The sequence below is a fragment of the Chamaea fasciata genome, unplaced genomic scaffold (genome assembly GCF_029207755.1).
Source record: "Chamaea fasciata isolate MVZ Bird 193981 ecotype frontalis unplaced genomic scaffold, bChaFas1.0.hap1 SCAF_13, whole genome shotgun sequence".
NCBI classification, from domain to species: domain Eukaryota; kingdom Metazoa; phylum Chordata; class Aves; order Passeriformes; family Sylviidae; genus Chamaea; species Chamaea fasciata.
Genome location: NW_027094098.1, coordinates 5455540 through 5474207, shown reverse-complemented (window position 1 = coordinate 5474207; position 18668 = coordinate 5455540). Strand labels below are relative to the sequence as shown.

At 39.9% G+C, this 18668-nt stretch overlaps 1 protein-coding gene across 2 annotated transcripts in view; it reads left to right on the top strand.

Moving 5' to 3' along the window:
* The window catches only part of IARS1 (isoleucyl-tRNA synthetase 1), a 94530-nt gene that overhangs the window by 16335 nt on the left and 59527 nt on the right, over window positions 1-18668 (top strand). For both annotated transcript variants that reach the window (XM_066195042.1, XM_066195043.1), the window contains exons 8-13: window positions 1777-1924; window positions 3108-3195; window positions 7018-7078; window positions 8598-8693; window positions 13179-13301; window positions 14753-14844. In XM_066195042.1, coding sequence (XP_066051139.1) covers window positions 1777-1924; window positions 3108-3195; window positions 7018-7078; window positions 8598-8693; window positions 13179-13301; window positions 14753-14844 — 608 coding nt within the window. The remainder of the gene's footprint in view (window positions 1-1776; window positions 1925-3107; window positions 3196-7017; window positions 7079-8597; window positions 8694-13178; window positions 13302-14752; window positions 14845-18668) is intronic.

The following is an 18668-nucleotide window of genomic DNA, read 5'->3' as shown; positions in this document are numbered from 1 at the left end:
AAAACAAATGTTTAAGTAGACTTGGATTACAAGGCAGCCCACAGATACCAGAGAGATACCAGAGCTTTCAGTATGAGGGGTATTTATACTGAAGAAAAAATGGTTTGTGATTTATAAAAAGAGAGATCTGCAAATATATTTTGATATTTGTGACTGTCTGACAACTAAATAATTACTTTCCTTGTCCTCATTGACTGGCATTTCACACAGGCTCAGATAAATGAGCTTTCTTTAGCACAAAGACTATTTTGGAGGGTTTGTGTGTATGTGTATCTATGTTCTCTTCTTCCATAAAGCTGAAACTCTTTTCCTTTCTTGAGACTTAATGAAATATTTAGAAGCTTTTTGTTACTCTCGAACCAGAGGTATGTTCGGATGGGTTGCTGCCCTGTCACTCCATGCAAAAATTACCTTTATCATCTGCTAGAAATGGCTTTAGGAAGTTGTGGGTCTGTGGGCCGACAGGATTTATTCTTGGTTAGCACAGTCATTTCTGGGTATGAGGCAGCTGTTGCCTTTCCTATATTGGAAAACAGCCTTTGGCTGCTGATTATTGATCCTCTGAGAATTGTGACACACATCAGGAGCAATAGGACACAAGAAGCACCTTCAGAACCAGAGCTGGGTGTCCAGTGCACACCTGAGTTAAAAATGCCAGCAGCTGCTATTGCATTAAACTGAAGACACAGTGTCTTCGGCTGAGATTTTAACAGCTAAAACACCACGTAATGCCATCACCTGTCCGCCTGGATGGTGTTTTTTATGCTTTGCCAGTTGTTTTTATCTACTTGGTGAGCTCAGTGCTTCAGAAAGCAAAGTGAGTAGCCTGCAGTGCTGCCTTGCACTCGATAGAGACAGAACGGAGAGCTCAATTTCTGCCTGGTATTGAGCGCAGGCCATGAGTTATGTAAATATTTATGTTTTACTGTTGACTGCGCCAGATGTTCACAGCAAACTCCCTCTGGAGCAGCCCTTAGCTCCGACATAAATAGCTGCCTGTCCCATGATGCCGTTAACTGTTCCATGATGCTGGATGGAAACCAGAGGGCCTCGCACCAGACGTGCCGAGGCCACGGGACCTATTTCTGGGCTTGGGGTCGGTGTGCACTGCCCCCTCTGAGCTGGCATTTAAAATTTTGTAGTGAACATTTCACATTTGCAGTATTAGACTTGCTTTTAGAAGCAGCTTTTCATCATATGTGAAATGTGAAGTGACTGAATAGGGTTGTACTTGGCTGAAAGAAAATCTTCAGGGGATTTTTTTTGGACTCGGTTGGAGGTGAAGTTCTGTAGAGCAGCTGACAAAGGTCTCCTTCCATGAGGTTTTTAGTCTTAAATATTGACATGCTTTTGTTTTTACATACCCCAAACATCCCCCCCCCCCCCCCCATTGTTAACAACAGCTTAATTAGAGATAAATCATTTTGTGTGGTGGCTGTTCTTCCTAATCCCTGGCTGCAGAAGAAAATGTGGGAAAGGCTTTGTTTAACAGTATCTGAAAAACTGCTGATTTCCTAACCCTTGGGATTGGTTCTAAACTTCAAAAATGGGGTTATAAGAGGTACTTACAGGAACTACACTCGTCTTTCTTTGGTGTTTTGGCAGCAAACCCCCCAAATCTCCCTGCTAATGGGGGATTTTAGCCCTGTGGCCTTGTTGGACTGACAGACCGCACTGGTGTAATGAGGAAGTCAGTGACTGGTGCTCTATTCTGACTTTAATGCCACTTCACCTTTTACATTACAAATGAACGTGGCATGTTAAATTGTTTTTCAGGATGTTCAGGATCCTTCAGTGACCGTGAGCTTCCCATTGGAAGAAGATCCAAGTGTTTCTCTTGTTGCCTGGACCACAACTCCCTGGACCTTGCCCAGCAACCTGGCCCTTTGTGTTAACCCAGAACTGCAATATGTAAAACTGAGAGGCAAGTGTTGAACAGCTCTTCCTTCAGTGCCTGTGAATATGTACTTAGGTTTTGTATTTTAGACTGGTTTATGTTAAATTTACAGAACTTATCTGGGGTTGGACCAGCGGTAGTTTGAAGGATGAGATCCACTTTGGATGTGGCTGATGATTTCTGCTCTGCTCTTGTTATTTAACATGAATTGAGAGGACTATTCCTTAAAAAATACTGATAGATGAAATAAAGAATAATAAAAAAAAGGTGTGTGTATTTGTAGTCTTTCATTATGTCTTCATCTACAAACACCTCCCCCCCTTTTTTTAAAAAAATATAAAATAGTGAATAGGAATTTCCAGTTTCAGCATAACCTCATGAATCTGTTCCGTGTTAGACATGAAGTTGTGCAGACCTTTGCAGTGAATGCCCCGTGTTTGGGTTTTCTTTCTTGGAAGAGATCTAAGTATGTTTCGATTTTCAAAAGTTTTAACATAAATTTGGTAATTTAAAAAAGAAATACTGGGTATTTTCAGAAATGACCTCACTTGCCTGAGGTGCTGAGTGGGATGTCTCTGGCTTACCGCTGTGGGACAGTGCCCCTGAATTGGCAGGGTAGCAGCCTGAATAAAATTTGTCATTGAAGTTAGGAAGTCAGGGTGGTTGGGGTAGAAAATGAATTTTCTCCATAACATTTCACTCATAACATCACTTTTTTGATGTTCACTTCCTTTGTTGGTGGTATATATTTCTTCTATAAAGAAATCCAAGCATGTAGTTGAAATAGTGGATCTCAGGAAAGCTGCATAAAATGCAATCATTACCTTACAAATTAATAAATTGGATTTTATGTAGTCATTGTCCATCTTCCGATTGTTTCCTTCTGTTTCAGTTACAATTTACTGAAACTTCTCATTTGCTTTTTTATTTGACTCAGCAATAATAAACAAGGTATTTCTGCTTCTGCAACAACAAAACACACTGAAAGTCAGTGGCCTGGGTTTTATCCTGTGGTTTCTGTTTAAAATTAGCCTTTGGAAAGTGTTCCTTAGCTGGCTGTGAGGGGAAAAAATAACTGGAAAGTAGTAAAGGATTATTCTGGGCAGTTTTATTGTTACAATATCTTGCATATATTGAAAGGCTTCATAATGGTGCAGATGAGGGAATTAAACTGAGATTTGTGAAACTCCTGCTTTATTTTATATTCTAGATAAAGCCACAGGGAAGATTTTCATTTTGATGGAGTCCAGGCTGGTAGCACTGTACAAATCTGACAGTGAATATCAGATACTTGACAGGCAAGTACATAAACTATTATGCTTGCTAGTTTTTGGTGTTTTTCTAGACCAGAAGTTGAATGTTTTTAGGAAGATGGATTTCCCTGCATCTGTGTTTATTTTGCAAAAATCTGTGAAAGGAGTTGAAATTTGCTGGAACAAATTGGTCTTGTATGTGAAACTACAAATAGAAAATGTTTCACTGGGTCCTTGTATTGTGGTGGGGAAAAAAGGTTCCACAGTCCACCCCTTTCCTCTGTGTTCGCATTAAGGTAAAAGTTTTGAGAAAATGCTGGAGGTGTGGTCCAAATGCCACCTTCTACACATCATGTAAAGATTTAAAGGGAATTGGGCAAAACAATCCCACTGTTTTTGCAAATAAATACTACTTCTGTAATTATTGGCTGTCATCGCTTTCTGCAGGGTGCTTATTCATCTTGATTAGGTGGAAAAATTGGAATTATTTAAGAAGTCAGACTGGGCAGGGGGTGCAGGTATTAAATTCTGTAGCTCTTTTAGACAAAATGTGGGTCTTGGCTTCTCTTAAACCTTTTTTATAAACTAGCAGTCTGTTAAAGAGCTCAAATACTACAAATACTTGTTTGCTCACTTTATTCAAAAAAATAAACCAGAAAACCCTATAAAACCCCTGATAACCACAATAATAAAAATAAAGACTAGAAACATTTTTGAGAATAATACCTCTTCTTCACTGGCATCAGTTTTTTTCTATTTTTGTCTTTTTATCAAGCAGTTGAAAGCTTTAAATTGAGCAAATGGAGATTATTTCAGCTGATTAGTTGCTTGTGATCATTAAATTAGGGAAACGCAGAGCTGGAATGTTGAAGATGTTTCCTATTCTGATGGCTCATACTGTGACACTTGAATAATTTTATATTTCTGCATTGATTTCCCTCCTTTCCCCCCTCTTTGAAAATGCTCTTAATCTGTTACTTGGTCTGTACCAATTCAAGCTGGTGTTCAGTTTCTGAAGATGATGTTCAGTGCTCTCATGCTTCAGGCTTGGCTGTACTTCTGATCTCTGGAGTTTTTTCCTCCCCTCTGAGTCATCAGTGAAACCACAGTGCCAGGACATCACTGGGGATTTTGTTTTGTTCTGATACTGAATTAACAACAACTTTCTCTTGAAGTGGTGGTGAATCCTTCTATTCAAGTATCTGTTCATTTTGGAATGACTGTGTCAAAACTCTCACTAACATTAAGACCTAAATTTAATCTGCTTGCTTGCTGTCTAAGCTAGTAAATCTGCCCCAAAAAATTTGGCTTTGTGTGGCTTGTTCTTGTCAAATTCACATTGTCTGTTCTTTAGCACTTCACTTACTAAAATCTGTCAATCACTTGAAGTTGAATCAGGTTGTTACACCTTTCTCAGTGGTTTTTTTGGTCCATCAGTGCTTCAGTTCTCTTGGGAAATACAGGTACTCTGTTCCTTTTTGGTCTTTTGAAACCTCTTCAGAGTGTCTAAAAACTAAGCCTTCCATCAAAACCATTTCATTTTCTTCAGTATTTTTTTAATATATTTGCTTTAGGCTTAAAAAAGAAGCAGGCTAGCCCATATATTAAATTTGATCTGTTGTCGTTTGCTTCCAAATTCTTGTTTTGGTGCAAATTTAACTTCATTGTGACTGCAGTCATTCTATATCCAGGAACACACAGAACATTTTGGCCTTTTTTTGAGGTGTCTTCATCAGAAATGGGAAGAGACTGCTCTTTAAGGCAGTCATACCCATTTCAGGTGTTGTATTTATGTCCCTGACTAATGGTATTTCTTAACACCACCACTCATCCCCTCAATCTCTGATAACTTTGAAAATTTTCCCTTTTTTTTAACCTCTGCCTATCTTTAAGGCTGCTAGCAAATCTCTTTGCAGAGCAGTATATTTCAATTCTTTTTTTATTAGGCCATGGTTTCTTTTCAAGGTGATTTCTTTTCTGGTTTTGGTCATGCTCCAGTTTTTCTGTCATGTAATAAGTAATTTTCACTGTCTCACATTTCACATTTGAGAAAAGGTATCTGGTAGTTGAATGGATCTGTGAAAGGTTTAGAACTGTGAGTAAGTTCATGGAAATGAACCTCACCACTTGTGCTCTTAACCTTTTTCTCCCTTTACCTCTCTTGTAAATTCTGTAGCAGTCAGGCCCTTGAGGGAGAAATTGATGCAACTTAATGTATACCAGGCATGGGGTTGAAGTCGGGGAATGGTCTGATTGAAAATGTTCAGTGTCTGAAGTCCCTTGACCTGGCTGCTTTGCACTCATGTGTCGGTCTGGATGTATCACCCCAATTTTGGCCCTCCAGTTTGGCCCTCTGGTTTTATTTAGTAGTGGTAGACCGGATGTGATTGTTGAGCATTTCCCTCCACTTGTGTTAGATTTCAGTCCTTTGGCATGTTAAGCATTTAATTTCTTCCCACTGTTTTTCCTTGTTGTCTCTTTTTGGATTCTAAAGAATCCAAACGAGATTTCTGATCTCCTGAGAGTGAAGGACTGCTCAAGTGATTTTAAATGAGTTTTTCTGCTATAACTTAGGTCATGAGAAGGCACCATTGTATAAATTTTCAACCTGGATTTCAGAACGTTGACAAACAAAGTATTTCAGATCCCAAAATGAAAATCAGAAATGTGATCCACAACCTTTACCTTTCTCTGCCTTGTGTTAAATAAGAATATAACTACTTTTTTTTTTTTTAAGCCAATTCTGATCCTTCACATTCTGTATCTGAGCATTCCCACATCTGTGTGGCTTAGCGCTGGGATACTTTTCTCTGATCTGATCCTGATTAAGCACCTCCAACATTCCTAAGGCTGTTTGTAATATAAACATATATAAACCATCTGCAAAGCTGAGGCTTAAAATAGAATTCTCCTCAGTTTCTAGAGGATACTGTGTGTGCTGAGCTGAGGAGTTGTGCTCTTGAACTTGGCAGTAAATGCTGCTCCTGGTCCTTCCTGTGCAGTGAAACAGCTTCGAAGAGTCCCCACTTTGAAGGAGTCAAGTGTTTTCTGGTAGTTTGACCATTGTTTGGAAGTTGGAGATCAAGGACAGAGTAGGGAGAGACCACAACTGGGACACAGTCAGAGAGCCAGCCCACCTATTAGAATAAGTTGTGTTTTAGCTGGATTTTCCCCCTGGAATTGGACGATTTAAGCAATTTAGGGAGAGTTCTGAGCTACAAATCCCAACCTGATCTCTGCTTTTGTCAGCTGCTGTCAGAAGTGTAAAGGGAGACAGACCTGCAGGCTCCATCTCTGCCTCCCAATTCTTGTCTGGCTCAGCTGGTTCCTCAGCCAGTCCTGTCTGTGCAGGATCATTCCCTGAGATGCCTGTCCAGAGTCTGGATGCCCAGTTTTAGAATAAGGAATGAGGCATCTGAACTTTATAGGGCGCAATGCCCTGTCTCACAGTCTTCTGTACAGAAAACTTCAGGTGTTTTGGATCGTTATTCAGTTCTCTTGGATATGCTGAGCTTTAGGTCTTTGTTGTTATGAATATTGTGTTTTATCCAGAAGATTCTTGCCCAGCTTTACCATAAGGAGCTTGTCATTAATGCTTAATTCCTTTGTTAATTTTCATTGATTGTTTGATTGGAGTCCATCAGGTACAAGTTGTTGACTGGTAGCAGAGATGCATGAAAAGACATTGCTTTTTCTCCAAGTCCAAGTTACCACAGAGGTGGGAAGTAAACTTAAGAAAATTATTTTCATCTTCTGAAATCAAATTCTGTCAGGGAGGTGAAGAAGCCAATAGGGAAAGAAAAAAAAAAAAAAAACCAAACAGTTTTCAAGTTGTTAATTTATGTTCTTGTAAATCTTCCTCATCAGGTTTCCTGGTATTGTTCTTAAAGGCAAGAAATACAAACCACTCTTTGAATATTTTATTCAGGTAAGATGAACCAGTTTGGTGTTTGATACAGGGTATAAAGACAAAAATAAAACCCATTCTGAGTATTCCTTATTTATATTTAAAAAGGTTTTAGGTTCTAATAACAAACTCCAAGTTGTATTAAAGTACCTTAAAATCCTAATGAAAGTTTGAAAAACAGTATTGACTTTTTTCTCTAATTTTTTTTTCCTTTAAGTTTTAAATATACTCAGGCTAAACACTGGATGATAAATGTAAGTTTGATTTCAGAGAAATTTCAATGCATATTAACAAATATTCTGATTTTCTCATCTGGTGAGTGTTGTCTACCTGCTAAGTCCAGAAGCTTTGCCCTCTCAAGGGAATGACTGACTTTGGATAACAATCAGAGACATGTCATGGTTCCCACTGAAGAGTTAAAAGTCTTTCCCAAAAGCCACTGATGTATTAGATTTATCTGAAAACAGCTTTTAAGCACTGCATTAGGTCTGGCATCATAGATGGTAAAAGAATATGTAGCAATAGGAGAGTGTGTAGAGAATTTTTCTGTTTTGAAAAAATATCTAATTAAAGACTTATGATATTTTTCAAAGAGGAGAGGTACAGCACTGCTGGCCAGGCAGCTGGGAACTCCTCTAAGGGATTTGGTCATTTGTGACACTTTGTGTTCTGAAAGATGTGCAGGAGTCAGAAAAGGTGGGAAAACCTCTGCAAGGAGCAAGGTCTGGTATTTCCAGAGGAAAGTCAAACACAGCTGAATCTGGAAAATTGGACTGTGCATCTGAGGTTTGCAATGGATAAATTTTGTGACTCCTGCTGTACTTGTAAGGAGCAGATGGGGTATCTACAGTTTTCTGTTTAGAGTGGAGATCTTATCTCAAAACATCTCCCTTCAGAACAAGGCCGACCTAATATTTTGTAACGTATTTGGTTCAGCTGTGACTGCAGTAATTTCTTTTTACTATTTTTGTTTTAAGGAATAGAAAATAACCCTTTATTTTTCATTATCTGTATACCGAACACACTGAAAATTGTCAAATCTTTTCTTAGCAATTTTTTTCTGGATTTTCCCTCTCTTCTTAGTTGATATTTACCATGCTCTTGTTCTCTGGTGGAAATAAGGAAAATGTGTGACTATAAAAGCAAACTTTTTAAAATTCAGAGGTCTAGGGGACATACAGAAATGCAGAGAAACTTCTGTGTCTTTCTTGGTTGTGTCCTCACATTCAGGAGTGTATTGATTGCAGTCTGTTAAGCACAGAACTGTGTGAAAATCTGTGCCTTGGAGAGTAATTGACTTGGAGGCCTTCTGGAGAGGTGTGAGATTTAATCATACTTGGCACTCTTAAATGAAGTACACAGGTGTCTGGGCTCTGGGGAGTCATTAAGTCGTGTTAGGGAGGTCACATTTTACTGTGTCACTGACTTCTGGTGCAGTTCTTTCCTCTTTCGTGTGGCTCGTGGCTCTGCCAGCTTCTGAACAACTCTGCTGTGTGTATGTAAATATATATCTCTATAAACCCATATTTTTGTGTTACAGTGCAAAGAGAAAGGTGCCTTTACTGTGGTAGTGGATGGTTATGTGAAGGAGGAGGAAGGCACAGGAGTTGTCCATCAGTCTCCCTATTTTGGTGCTGTAAGTGTCAACTACACATCTATAATGTTCATTTTGGCCAGCACACGTTGCTTGGCTTTCCAGCTCCTGGGGTCTCTGTCAGGGTGAGTGATGTTGAACAATCTTCCCATTTGCTGCTTAAAAATGTAAGAATATCATGTAGCTTTGTATTCTCATAAGGTCTTCCACTCTGTGCCTGTGCTAGACTGGAGGTTTTTGTGTCCCTGGCTTTGGCTTGTGTTGTGGTGTGTGAGCTGAACTTGTCAGTGCATCTTTTGAGTGTCATTGATCTCAGCTTTTCTCAGAGTCTAAAGTTAGAGCTTTGAGCAGGGATGATCTGTGGCACTGGCAGTGAAAACTGGCTTTGCTGTGTGATAATTTTGGTTGGGAACAGCAGTTCTGCTAAGCACACTGGCACTCTTCAGCATTTCGATTTCAGTACTCACTGGGCTTTTAGAGAATGAGAAAATGCTTTCACTGCTTTTGTCCTGAGACTTCATCCCTTGGTGTGAAAGGATTTTGTTGCACTCCATACTTTTTTTTTCTGTCTTTATTGTCCTTTCCCTCAGTCTGTTCTTTTTTAAGGCTAGGAGGAATAATTTGTCATGAATTCAATATTTCAGTTTTTAGACACTTGAAATGAAGGCACTAAGTTTAGGCTCATTGTCCTTTTTGTAGAATGTCCTGTCTTCAGCCACTATCCAAACATGCCCTCAAAAAACTTGCAGTGCCTAGCAATTAGCAATCCCTGGACCACGAGCTCTGTCATAATTTCCAGAGAAACTTGGCATTAGCAACAGGCCTCTTTGTATTCATGTGAAATAGCCCATCCTCTTCCATCCTTTTTTCCTGGTATTTCTCTGAAGGGTACATCCATTGTGGTGGTGTTTCCCTTGTCAGGAGGATGGTTAACATAAAAAGATGTTCCAGCTTAATTATAGCTCTGAATAAAGAAAATTAGAGAGGGCTGTGCTAGCAGTTAATAAAAAAAAATGGTGGTGGCTGGTCAAGTGTCCTGAGGAGGATAAATCCTCACACTTCTGCTCCTCAGACTCTCCCCTGGAGCTGAATCTTGGCTGTTCTAGAGGAGTGAGAGTTGGTTTAGAGTCAGGAGCTCTTGCTGTGGGAGATGGAGGGAAGGAAAGGAAGAGGCTGCCAGCAGGGAAGGAGCTCTGGAAGAAGCTTTCCGTGGGCTGCCCTGAGAGTGGTTTGTGTATTTGCGCAGTCCAGTTAAACTTGTTGGAAAGAACTTACTGGAAGGGTTGACTGGCCTCCTAGAGCTAGGATTATCTGCCCTCTTTTACTTGATTTTTTAAATAAGCCCACTGAGTTTTGTAAACACAGAGGAAAAGGAGTTTTTCTCTCTGTCTCCAGGGAAATCGGCAGTTGCTTGTAAAACTTTTTTTTTTTTTTTTTTGTTTTGTTTTTTTTTTTGTTTTTTTTTAGGAAAAAACCTGAGAGTAACAGTTAAATGCTTCCCAGAGAAAAAAAAATACATAAAACATTGTGTGAGGAAAAAGTGCACACACATCACAAACAAAACCTTGCAGTCATCAGCTGAGGAGAGGTTTGAGTAGGCAACTTTTGGTACAGGGGCCTGAGTCAATGGGCTGTGCTGCCTTCAGAAGGAAAGTGCACAGTGTATGTTGCACTTTATGCTGCTGCCTCCTTTTTGGGGTGCATGTAATTCAGTTTTGACAGCCCCCAGATGATTTCTGTTCAGAAAAGCTTATAGAGGTCCTGGTGTGAGTTCAGGATTTCATTATTTTACAGTAGGCTCTGTATAGGATACTGTTGGTATTGGCCTTTACACAGGCTCAGATGGAAGAAGGGAGATGGTTCATGGTGTGAGAGGATTGGCCTCCTGGAGAATGGGCTCCTCTGCACCTTCCTGTTAAGTTGAAGGTGAATAGGAAAGGAATAACTGGACTAGGATAGTCAGAGGAGAAGAAATAGAGCGCAGTCCTTCACAACAAGCCTCTAGTCTTGTCTCTGTTCCTTCCCATCAATATAAGTGAGTCCCTTTGATAAATAAAGTTGGAAAGTCAGTTTGTTTATTTAAAATCCTACTTAGTGATACGTGTTTTGTATTGCTGATAGCTCAGCAATGTATCCTTCTCCAAAAAAATTGAAAGTAAAAATTCACCTGCATTTAGTTGCAAGTGTAGTTTCATTGTCTTGTGTCATGCCTTTGCCAAATACAAGCTGCCACACCATATCAGAGCACTCTATTATTTCAGTTCAAAAGGCATCAAAATTAGAGCTCACAGAACAAGACAAACCTGTGTTAAAACCACTGTAAACTCATTGTACTTCCAGATTAACATGACACTAAAATTCAGCTGCTCAGGCATTTCATCATATGTAGATGTACCTGCAGTCGACTTAAAAAGCTTTAGTAACACTTGAATTTGCATACAAATTTTTAATTTGCAAAACTTCTAGTGCCTGCTCAGACTGTGACACACAAGCTTCATAGATCTGTTACTGATGTCCTTTTTTTTCAGTACCTGACACTTTCAGCAAAAGTGATGTTGGTTTTTGCTGAGAGGTGCTGAAGGTGAACATTTGACTTCATGTTTCTGTTGTTTTGTTAAAATTTCACATAAAAAAGCTTTTGATTTCTCACAAATGAGCTGTTTAATAGTTTCTACTTAGTAATTTTGTGTATTACACTTTTGTGTGTAATCTTTTGAGGGATTCTGAGGTACAAGAGTGACCACTGGTTTCATATCCTGGAAGAAACTGATCTTGGCCTTAGATTTTATTTGAGCTTAGCACTTGTGGATTCCTTGTACGTGCCTGAATATATTCTTGCCTCGTGGTTACTGAAGGAAATCATTCAATCAAATGGCAGCTCAGTCTGGAGAGCTTCTATTCCTGTTCAAGTTGTTCAAAAGCAGGGAGCTGACTGCAGCAAGGCAGAGCAGCAAAACCCTTTGTGTCCCCTTGGCTGCAGCAGTGGAGCTGAAGCACCTCTTGACTGTGGTGCTGCCCAGGGAGGGTTTGTTGTGCTGCCTTCGCAGGGCTGTGAGTGTGCCAGACTTTGTAGTCTGTGCTGGCTGTTGCTTCAAAGCCTTTTACAGCTCCCTGCCAAACCAGGGCTGCCATCAGCTCTGTTATCTGTGCTGTATTTTAAACCCCACAGCAATAACAGCTGAGGAAAGGCCAGCAGAGAATGGGCTTCTCTCAGCCGTGTCATGACTGCAGGAGCTGGGTGACCAAGTGCAGGGTCGATAGTTGTGATGCTTTCTGCCGCTGCTGGACAGGGGAAGAGGCTGTGCCCTGGTGGGAGTGCTGGAGCTGGAGAGATTTTTTTGTTTCTGTCTGTAAAGCTTTGGTCCACGAAGCAGCCAACTACCCTGTCTTCCCTGTGGATGAGTTTCATCCTTCTAAAATGCCACAGGGGAGCTGGGAGCCACAGAGACAGTGGGGAGAGTTGAAGGGACAGGATGAGGCCACAACGGACATAGAAGCCCTGGCCTGCACTCCAGAGCTGGCTCACCTGTGGTGGGTTAGGGCCAGGGAAGGAGAATTCAGGGAACTCTGGAGCACTGCTCTATGAAATGTGTATTTCCACGCTGGCTCTGGTGTGGTGTCCTTGGGCAGGCTGAGAGGGTGCTGTGGATGCAGCTCCTGTGAAACAGCTGCTCTGTGTCCTGTAAACCATTGCTGTAACTGGATAAGATACAGATTTACTGTGACTTCAGACTTGGAGGTAAAATCTGAACTTTTCTATCCCCCTACTAATTTTGTTTTAATCTTTTCTCTGATGCCATTATTGTTCAGTCACGGTCAGGAAAGTCTAAAGCAACTCTTTTTTTTTTTTTTTTTTTTTTTTTTTTTTTTTTTTTTTTCTTCTTATTGCTACAGGAAATTAAAAATTTAAGTGGAATCTGGCCAGGAAAAAAACCCATGATGTTGTCCATGTGTGGTTCTTGGTCAGTAGCATTGCCTATAGTCCAAAAAGATTGAGAAATACAGATTTAAAGGCTTTGGATCATTGAGGCATTCAGAAAATGGGACTGCTTATGTGAATTGCCAGAATTAGATTGATTAAAACAACCTGCTTTCTGAAAAATGCAGTGCTGGCTGGAGAGCTGGGCACATCCAGGCTCTGCCTGGGACAGGAGCACCATGGAGAGGTTGGCAATTCTTTTGCCCTGCAATGATTGCCTGGAGCTGTTCACTCCATGAGTGTATGTGTGTATTCAGACATGTAAAATACATGTGTGTGTACATGCATTGATGTGCACAGAAAAACATGCACATGTCCCCTGTACTAGGTGAGAGTCTGAAGAAGTAATAATTTTTCTGCATGAGTGAAACTACAGTCCTATAAAACAGGACTTCCTCACAAGTATTTGGGATTAGTGAAGGCTGAGTATTTTGCTGTTCTTGTCCAGTCATCACATTTTCTGTTTAATATTTAATTTCTTTTTTGAGGGGTGGATAGTTTACCTAGCATTTTGTATTCTTACAGCTTGGTGCTTGTGTCTTTTGCAGGATGATTACAGAGTCTGCATGGATTTTAATATCATTCAGAAGGACTCTGTGCCTGTGTGTCCAGTTGATGCATCAGGCTGCTTCACAGCAGAAGTGGCTGACTTTGCTGGGCAGTATGTGAAGGTCAGTGAGCCTGGAGACAGTAAATAACTACTTTCTTCAAGATATATTTTATATATGGTAGAAGCCTTATTTTCTTATCTTGTGTGGGCTTGTTTTCAATGCGTCACTGGTATCTGGATAAATTAAAAGCTGCTTTAACATTTGCAACAAGGTTGGCATGGTTTATTAAGCAGCTGATAAAAAAAAAGTTAAAATGCAATGTTGTGTATCTGTAGTGAGATGGCAGAGGAATATCCTGTTTGCAGCTACACCAGAGAGACTCTCACTCTCTGCTTTTTCGTGACAGAAATGTGGTATCCAGAGTCTCTAGGCACATGTGCAGGGCCTCCCTCACCTCGGGATAACTCTGAATTCCCAGGTGCCATCATTAAGTTTCTCCCAGCCAGTAAATGTTAACGTGACTCACCAGGAGGGAGAAATCCAGTCCTTTCCCTCACTTGTGGGCTGTGTTGCAGTGCTCATTCTCTTGCCAGGAGATGCAGGAGAATCCCTGGAAAAGGAGCCCACAGGAACTGCACATTGCTCCCGATAAATCCTTAGCAGGGAGTGCCTCTTAAATTTCATGTCCTGAGAAAACAAATTGTTTTTAGCCCTGCTGCTACAATTTGATAGCAAAGCGTGTTCCTGTAAACAAACGCAACACAAGATTTGAAGTCTTTTTCAGTTAAGTTGAGGGTTCAATCAGCTATCTTTCCTTCCTGCTTTATGCATTAAGGCAAATGAGAGGACATTGTAGGCTCCATGTTTAGCTTCTTGCTGGTAGGAATCTGAATTTAAGACTCTTGGAAAATTTTCTTATGATACTGATTTTTTACTCATAGATATTTGTATATTTTTTTCCTTAATGTCGTATTGACACTTGTATGTTCAGTAGATTGTCTTAAATTATCAATATACAGCTTTCACTTCCAGCTTAGTGTGTAAAACCCAGTTAGTTAGTGAGGTATTGTGAAATATGCTTCAAATTCTGAAATTCAGTTACTTTAGAGAAATGTGGTATCAGGAAGTTTAACTATTAGATAAAAAGCGCTATGTGATTTCCTGCTGCAAAAGTAGAAGACTCAATCATTAGGATATTAAATAATGAGGTGTTTGGCTTGTATTGATGCTTCAGAAAATTTGAATTTTCCACTTAATTGTGTGGAAAAAGAGTTAAAGGTAGAAAAGGACTGATGCTTTAATTGGTAAATTTTAATTTATCCAGATAGCAGAGACACATTGAAGACATTGTAAATAAACAGGGTTTGGAAAACAAATATCTTTGCAAATTTAGTGTCTTACAGTGCCCCAGCAGGAGATGTATAAACTTCATAGAAACTTTCTGTGTGTACGTGTCAAAATGCTGTGTTATGCATAGTTGTTTTTTTGTAAATTAATTGAAGTATCTGAGACAAATCCAGTAGCAGCTTACTGAGTGAAATGTGTATTCCAAAGAGAATCTGTGTTTTTAGGATGCAGATAAGCACATCATCAGATGGCTGAAGGAGAAGGGCAGGCTGATCCACAGCACCACCTTCCAGCACAGCTACCCCTTCTGCTGGAGGTAAGCACACACCTGCACCTGCCTCTGAGCTGAGCTTTCTAACAGAGAAATTCTTCAGGTTTCTCCCATATTTTCCCCCCTCCCGTACTTAATTTTCCTGACAAAACTAAAAGTAACACAAGCTGAGATTTTTAATTTAGAAGACGTCCAGTTTTGATTTAGTCATCAAGGAATTTTTCTTTTTTCTTTTTTCTTTGCCATAAAAGGGATGAATTTAGATGTAATGCTGAAATTTAGTTTCTGTTTATGATTTTAAATGTGTGTTTTGTAGTTTGTGTTGCTGATTTCTTGGTGTAGAACTCCTAACTAACCATCTCTTGTAAAAAAGATTATTTTTTGAGCAGCTGAGTGATGGAAAAGGATTGTATCCAAATAAGTATATCCCAGAAGGTCTTCAGATGTTTGTGTTAAAGCTTTGTATGTTTTGAACAAAATGGTTAAAATATAGTTGTTTTTAACCTTGTAAGATGATTTATTTCTTTGAGAGAATCAAAGATGTGGAAACACATCAAAATGTGGAAACATCCCTAGATGGATGTCTCTGGGGGAAATCTCCATGTGGAATTCTCCATGGGCCTTCAGTTTGAGTGAACAAACAAGTTTTGGTTCTGAGGAATACAGGCTAGACAGATTTAATCTAGAAATGAAGCTTGTTTTTATTAGTGTCCTCCTTGGTTTGAAATTTCCCCAATTGCTGTTGTAAAAAATCACCAAACAATATCAAATTAAAAAAAAAAAAAGAATCTTCAGTAATCTTTTAGTAGAGTATTAAATTCTTACTACGAGCAAAGACACACTTTAAATAAAATATCTAATTATCTGAAATGGCTTGAAGATTTTCAGTCCTATCTGATGTATACAGCACCTGTACTGAAATAACTGTGGTAAAAGCTCAACTCTCTGTATGGCTCTGACTCTGCCAGGTGAAGTGTTCTAGCAGGGTGTACATTTATCTTTAATTTATAACAAAAATAACCTTTGCTTGCTCTTGAACAGCAGGGTTGGTTTGTTTCTAGCAGCTGCCAGGAGGAAGGAGGGGAATTGCTCTTCAAGTGTTACGTCCTTGATGATTTGGAACAGATTTTGAAAAATGGCAGCCCCCAAAATCAACCAACGCTTGTGTTTTTTCTTGTGTAGCAACTCAAATATCCAGTCATGGCCTCCTGAGACAAAGCAGGGATGCAGAAGTGCTGATTCTGTAGAAGATCCTTAATCTTGCCACTCTGTTGACATTTTTGTTGAGTGATGATAAGTTGCAGGCAGTACCTAGGAGCAAATTAGCCGGTGGGAAGAACCGAACAATGGATTCTACTTGAGAAGCTCATTTCACTGCCATCGCAAATCAAATCATAATTGGAATGTGCTAAAAGTAGAAGAGTAGTTCTTAACTTTCAACGTAGTTATAAGTTATTTTGATTAATGTAAGAAAAGTTTGAAATCAGACTCTTCTTAATGTGCTGCTGCTTTTCCTTGAAACCAAGCAGTTGTTGAATCCTTGGGATGTTGAGAAATTTGTCTTCTTTTTTTACATATCATGAAATCAGTGTCCTTCTCTTTGTAGTAATTTTCTGTCAGCTAAACTTTAAAATCTGAAAAACACACCAGCTTGGTAAGGACACAGTGGATAGTTTCCAGTTAGAATTTTTCTTTATTGGAACTGCTGAAAATGGAGGACATGGGTCAAAACTGCTCTGTGCATGTTTGAGATCTTGGGAGGCTGTGTCTAGGCAGCAGTTCAGCAACTGTTGAATGTGACAGTTGGAGGGGCCCTCCCAGCTCCTGCCTGGCATTCCTTTGGGAACAGTGTTTAGGAAGATGTGGGCCTTTGACTTTTCCAAGCCAGTGAAAGCAAAACCAAGAAGCAACTTTATAGCATGGGCTCAGTTATTGATCATATGGTTCCTAAATTGCAAGAAAACAGAATAAGATCACAATGAATGTGATTTGATTCTTCTGATGTGCTTCTAAAGGATCTGTCTGTAAGGGGAACAGAACTTGGTTCAGTTGGGACAGAGAGGAATGGTTCGGCAGGAACTCTGCAAGCACCGGATTTTGGTTTAAGGTCTGTTTGGGTTTTCCCCTTGTGTTGATGGAAAACAAAACCCAGAAATAGGTGTTTCTCATTTGATTCTACAGTAAAACCCAGTTGAATCAGGAGTCCTCAGCCTTCTCACCAGTCATGAGGGGCAGAAATGTGGGAGATGTCACTGTTTGGGCAGATTTTAGTGTTTTGTTCTCTGCAGTCTCCTGCTGAGGCACTGCTTGGTAGTAGTAGAAGAAAAATATTCAGGGAAACTTTGCCCTCTCCCCTTTCTTGTTGCCTTCATGTAGGAGAAACAGAGCCCTGTGGGTACTTGCCAGGTGGTATAACCTCAGGGTTGGGTGGAAATGGTTCCCCTGCTTGGCCTTTGTCCTGGATCCTTCCTGCCTGAAGCCCCTCCATGGCCCTGGGCCTGTGTGCAGTCAGCCCCCACCTGCTGCTCTCTCCTCACAGAGCTGGGGTGCCACAATTGTCCCAACCTTCTTTTTCCAACATGTTAAGAGCATGTGAGAAATTTTTAATTTCAATTTTTTATTTTCCTTGTTTTCAGTTACTCAAGATCTTGGGATGGTAGTTCATCATTCTTCAGCATATCTGAAACAAGATACTGCGTGAAATCAAAACACCTTGTAGTTTGGGGAACTTTTTCACTGAGGACTGAACTGAACTGTTCCCTTTTTTACTTGTTAGGACTTAAATTTGCATAGCAAACCATCAGTAGGTTTGCATTTAACAGCTAGGACACAATGACATTATTATTACTTTGAGCTGTTACCATTTCCTTTAAGGTTATAGGTACTTCAGCGCTTAAGCACATTGAAACATACAGGTTATGGTTAAAATGAAATGTCTTTTGAAATAGAATGTTGAAAGAAACAATGTGTTTTTTATTATTGGGCTTTGTGCACTGTGAGTTCAGCTGTTAAGGTCTGAACAACCTTTGCTGTGGTTTTTCTTTCTTTTGTGGGTCAGGCAGGTGCACTTTAGCAAGTGCTGGCACAGTAGCAGTTTTAATTTACATTATAACCTGCAGTAGTTGGTGGATTTCAAATGTGTTCTTGCTGTGGATTTAAGTAAAATGAATTTAACTTTGGCTCTTTGTAGTGCTGACTGCACGTGGGAGATAACAGTAGTTTCTCAGGGTCTTTGCTGGTGAATTTTTGTGTATTGCCAAGTTCTACACCAAAGTGACTTAAACAAAAGTAATATTTTTACAAAACATATGAGTGGATTGATGCTAAAGGAGAAGGAGCTTCTTGGTCCAGTGTTGTTTGCTCCTCTGAACCCATCGACAGATCCTATCCCCTAGGGCTCTTCTCCCCCTTCATAATGGAATAATGGGATGGATGTGAAGGATTAGAAGTCTGAGCTCCTTCTAGTGACCTGTGCCCACTGTTGGATCCCAGATCCTTTAGAAGGATGTGCTGCCTGAGCAGTTATTCAAGACCTTAAGCAGTTATTATGGAACTGATGAATCAGAGATTGGGTTGGGACACTGCAGTCAGGTGCTTGGAGATACTGATTTTACCAAGTAATTTAGGAAATTGCTCAGTCTGTGCTCTGGCCAATTGTGTTTCCATTTCTAAGCAATCCCAGGTTGTGAAACTGTTCTCCTCCCATATGGATTTTCTTTTATTGCTTATTGAAGTGAGGAATATGTTAAGATATATTGAAAACTTCTTTTATATACTTATCTGGATTTCTTGCTTTCCTTCTCCTCCTGGAATGGAACTTTCTTCTGGTTAACCCTGGGTACTGTTACTTCTGTATGATCTGTGATTAT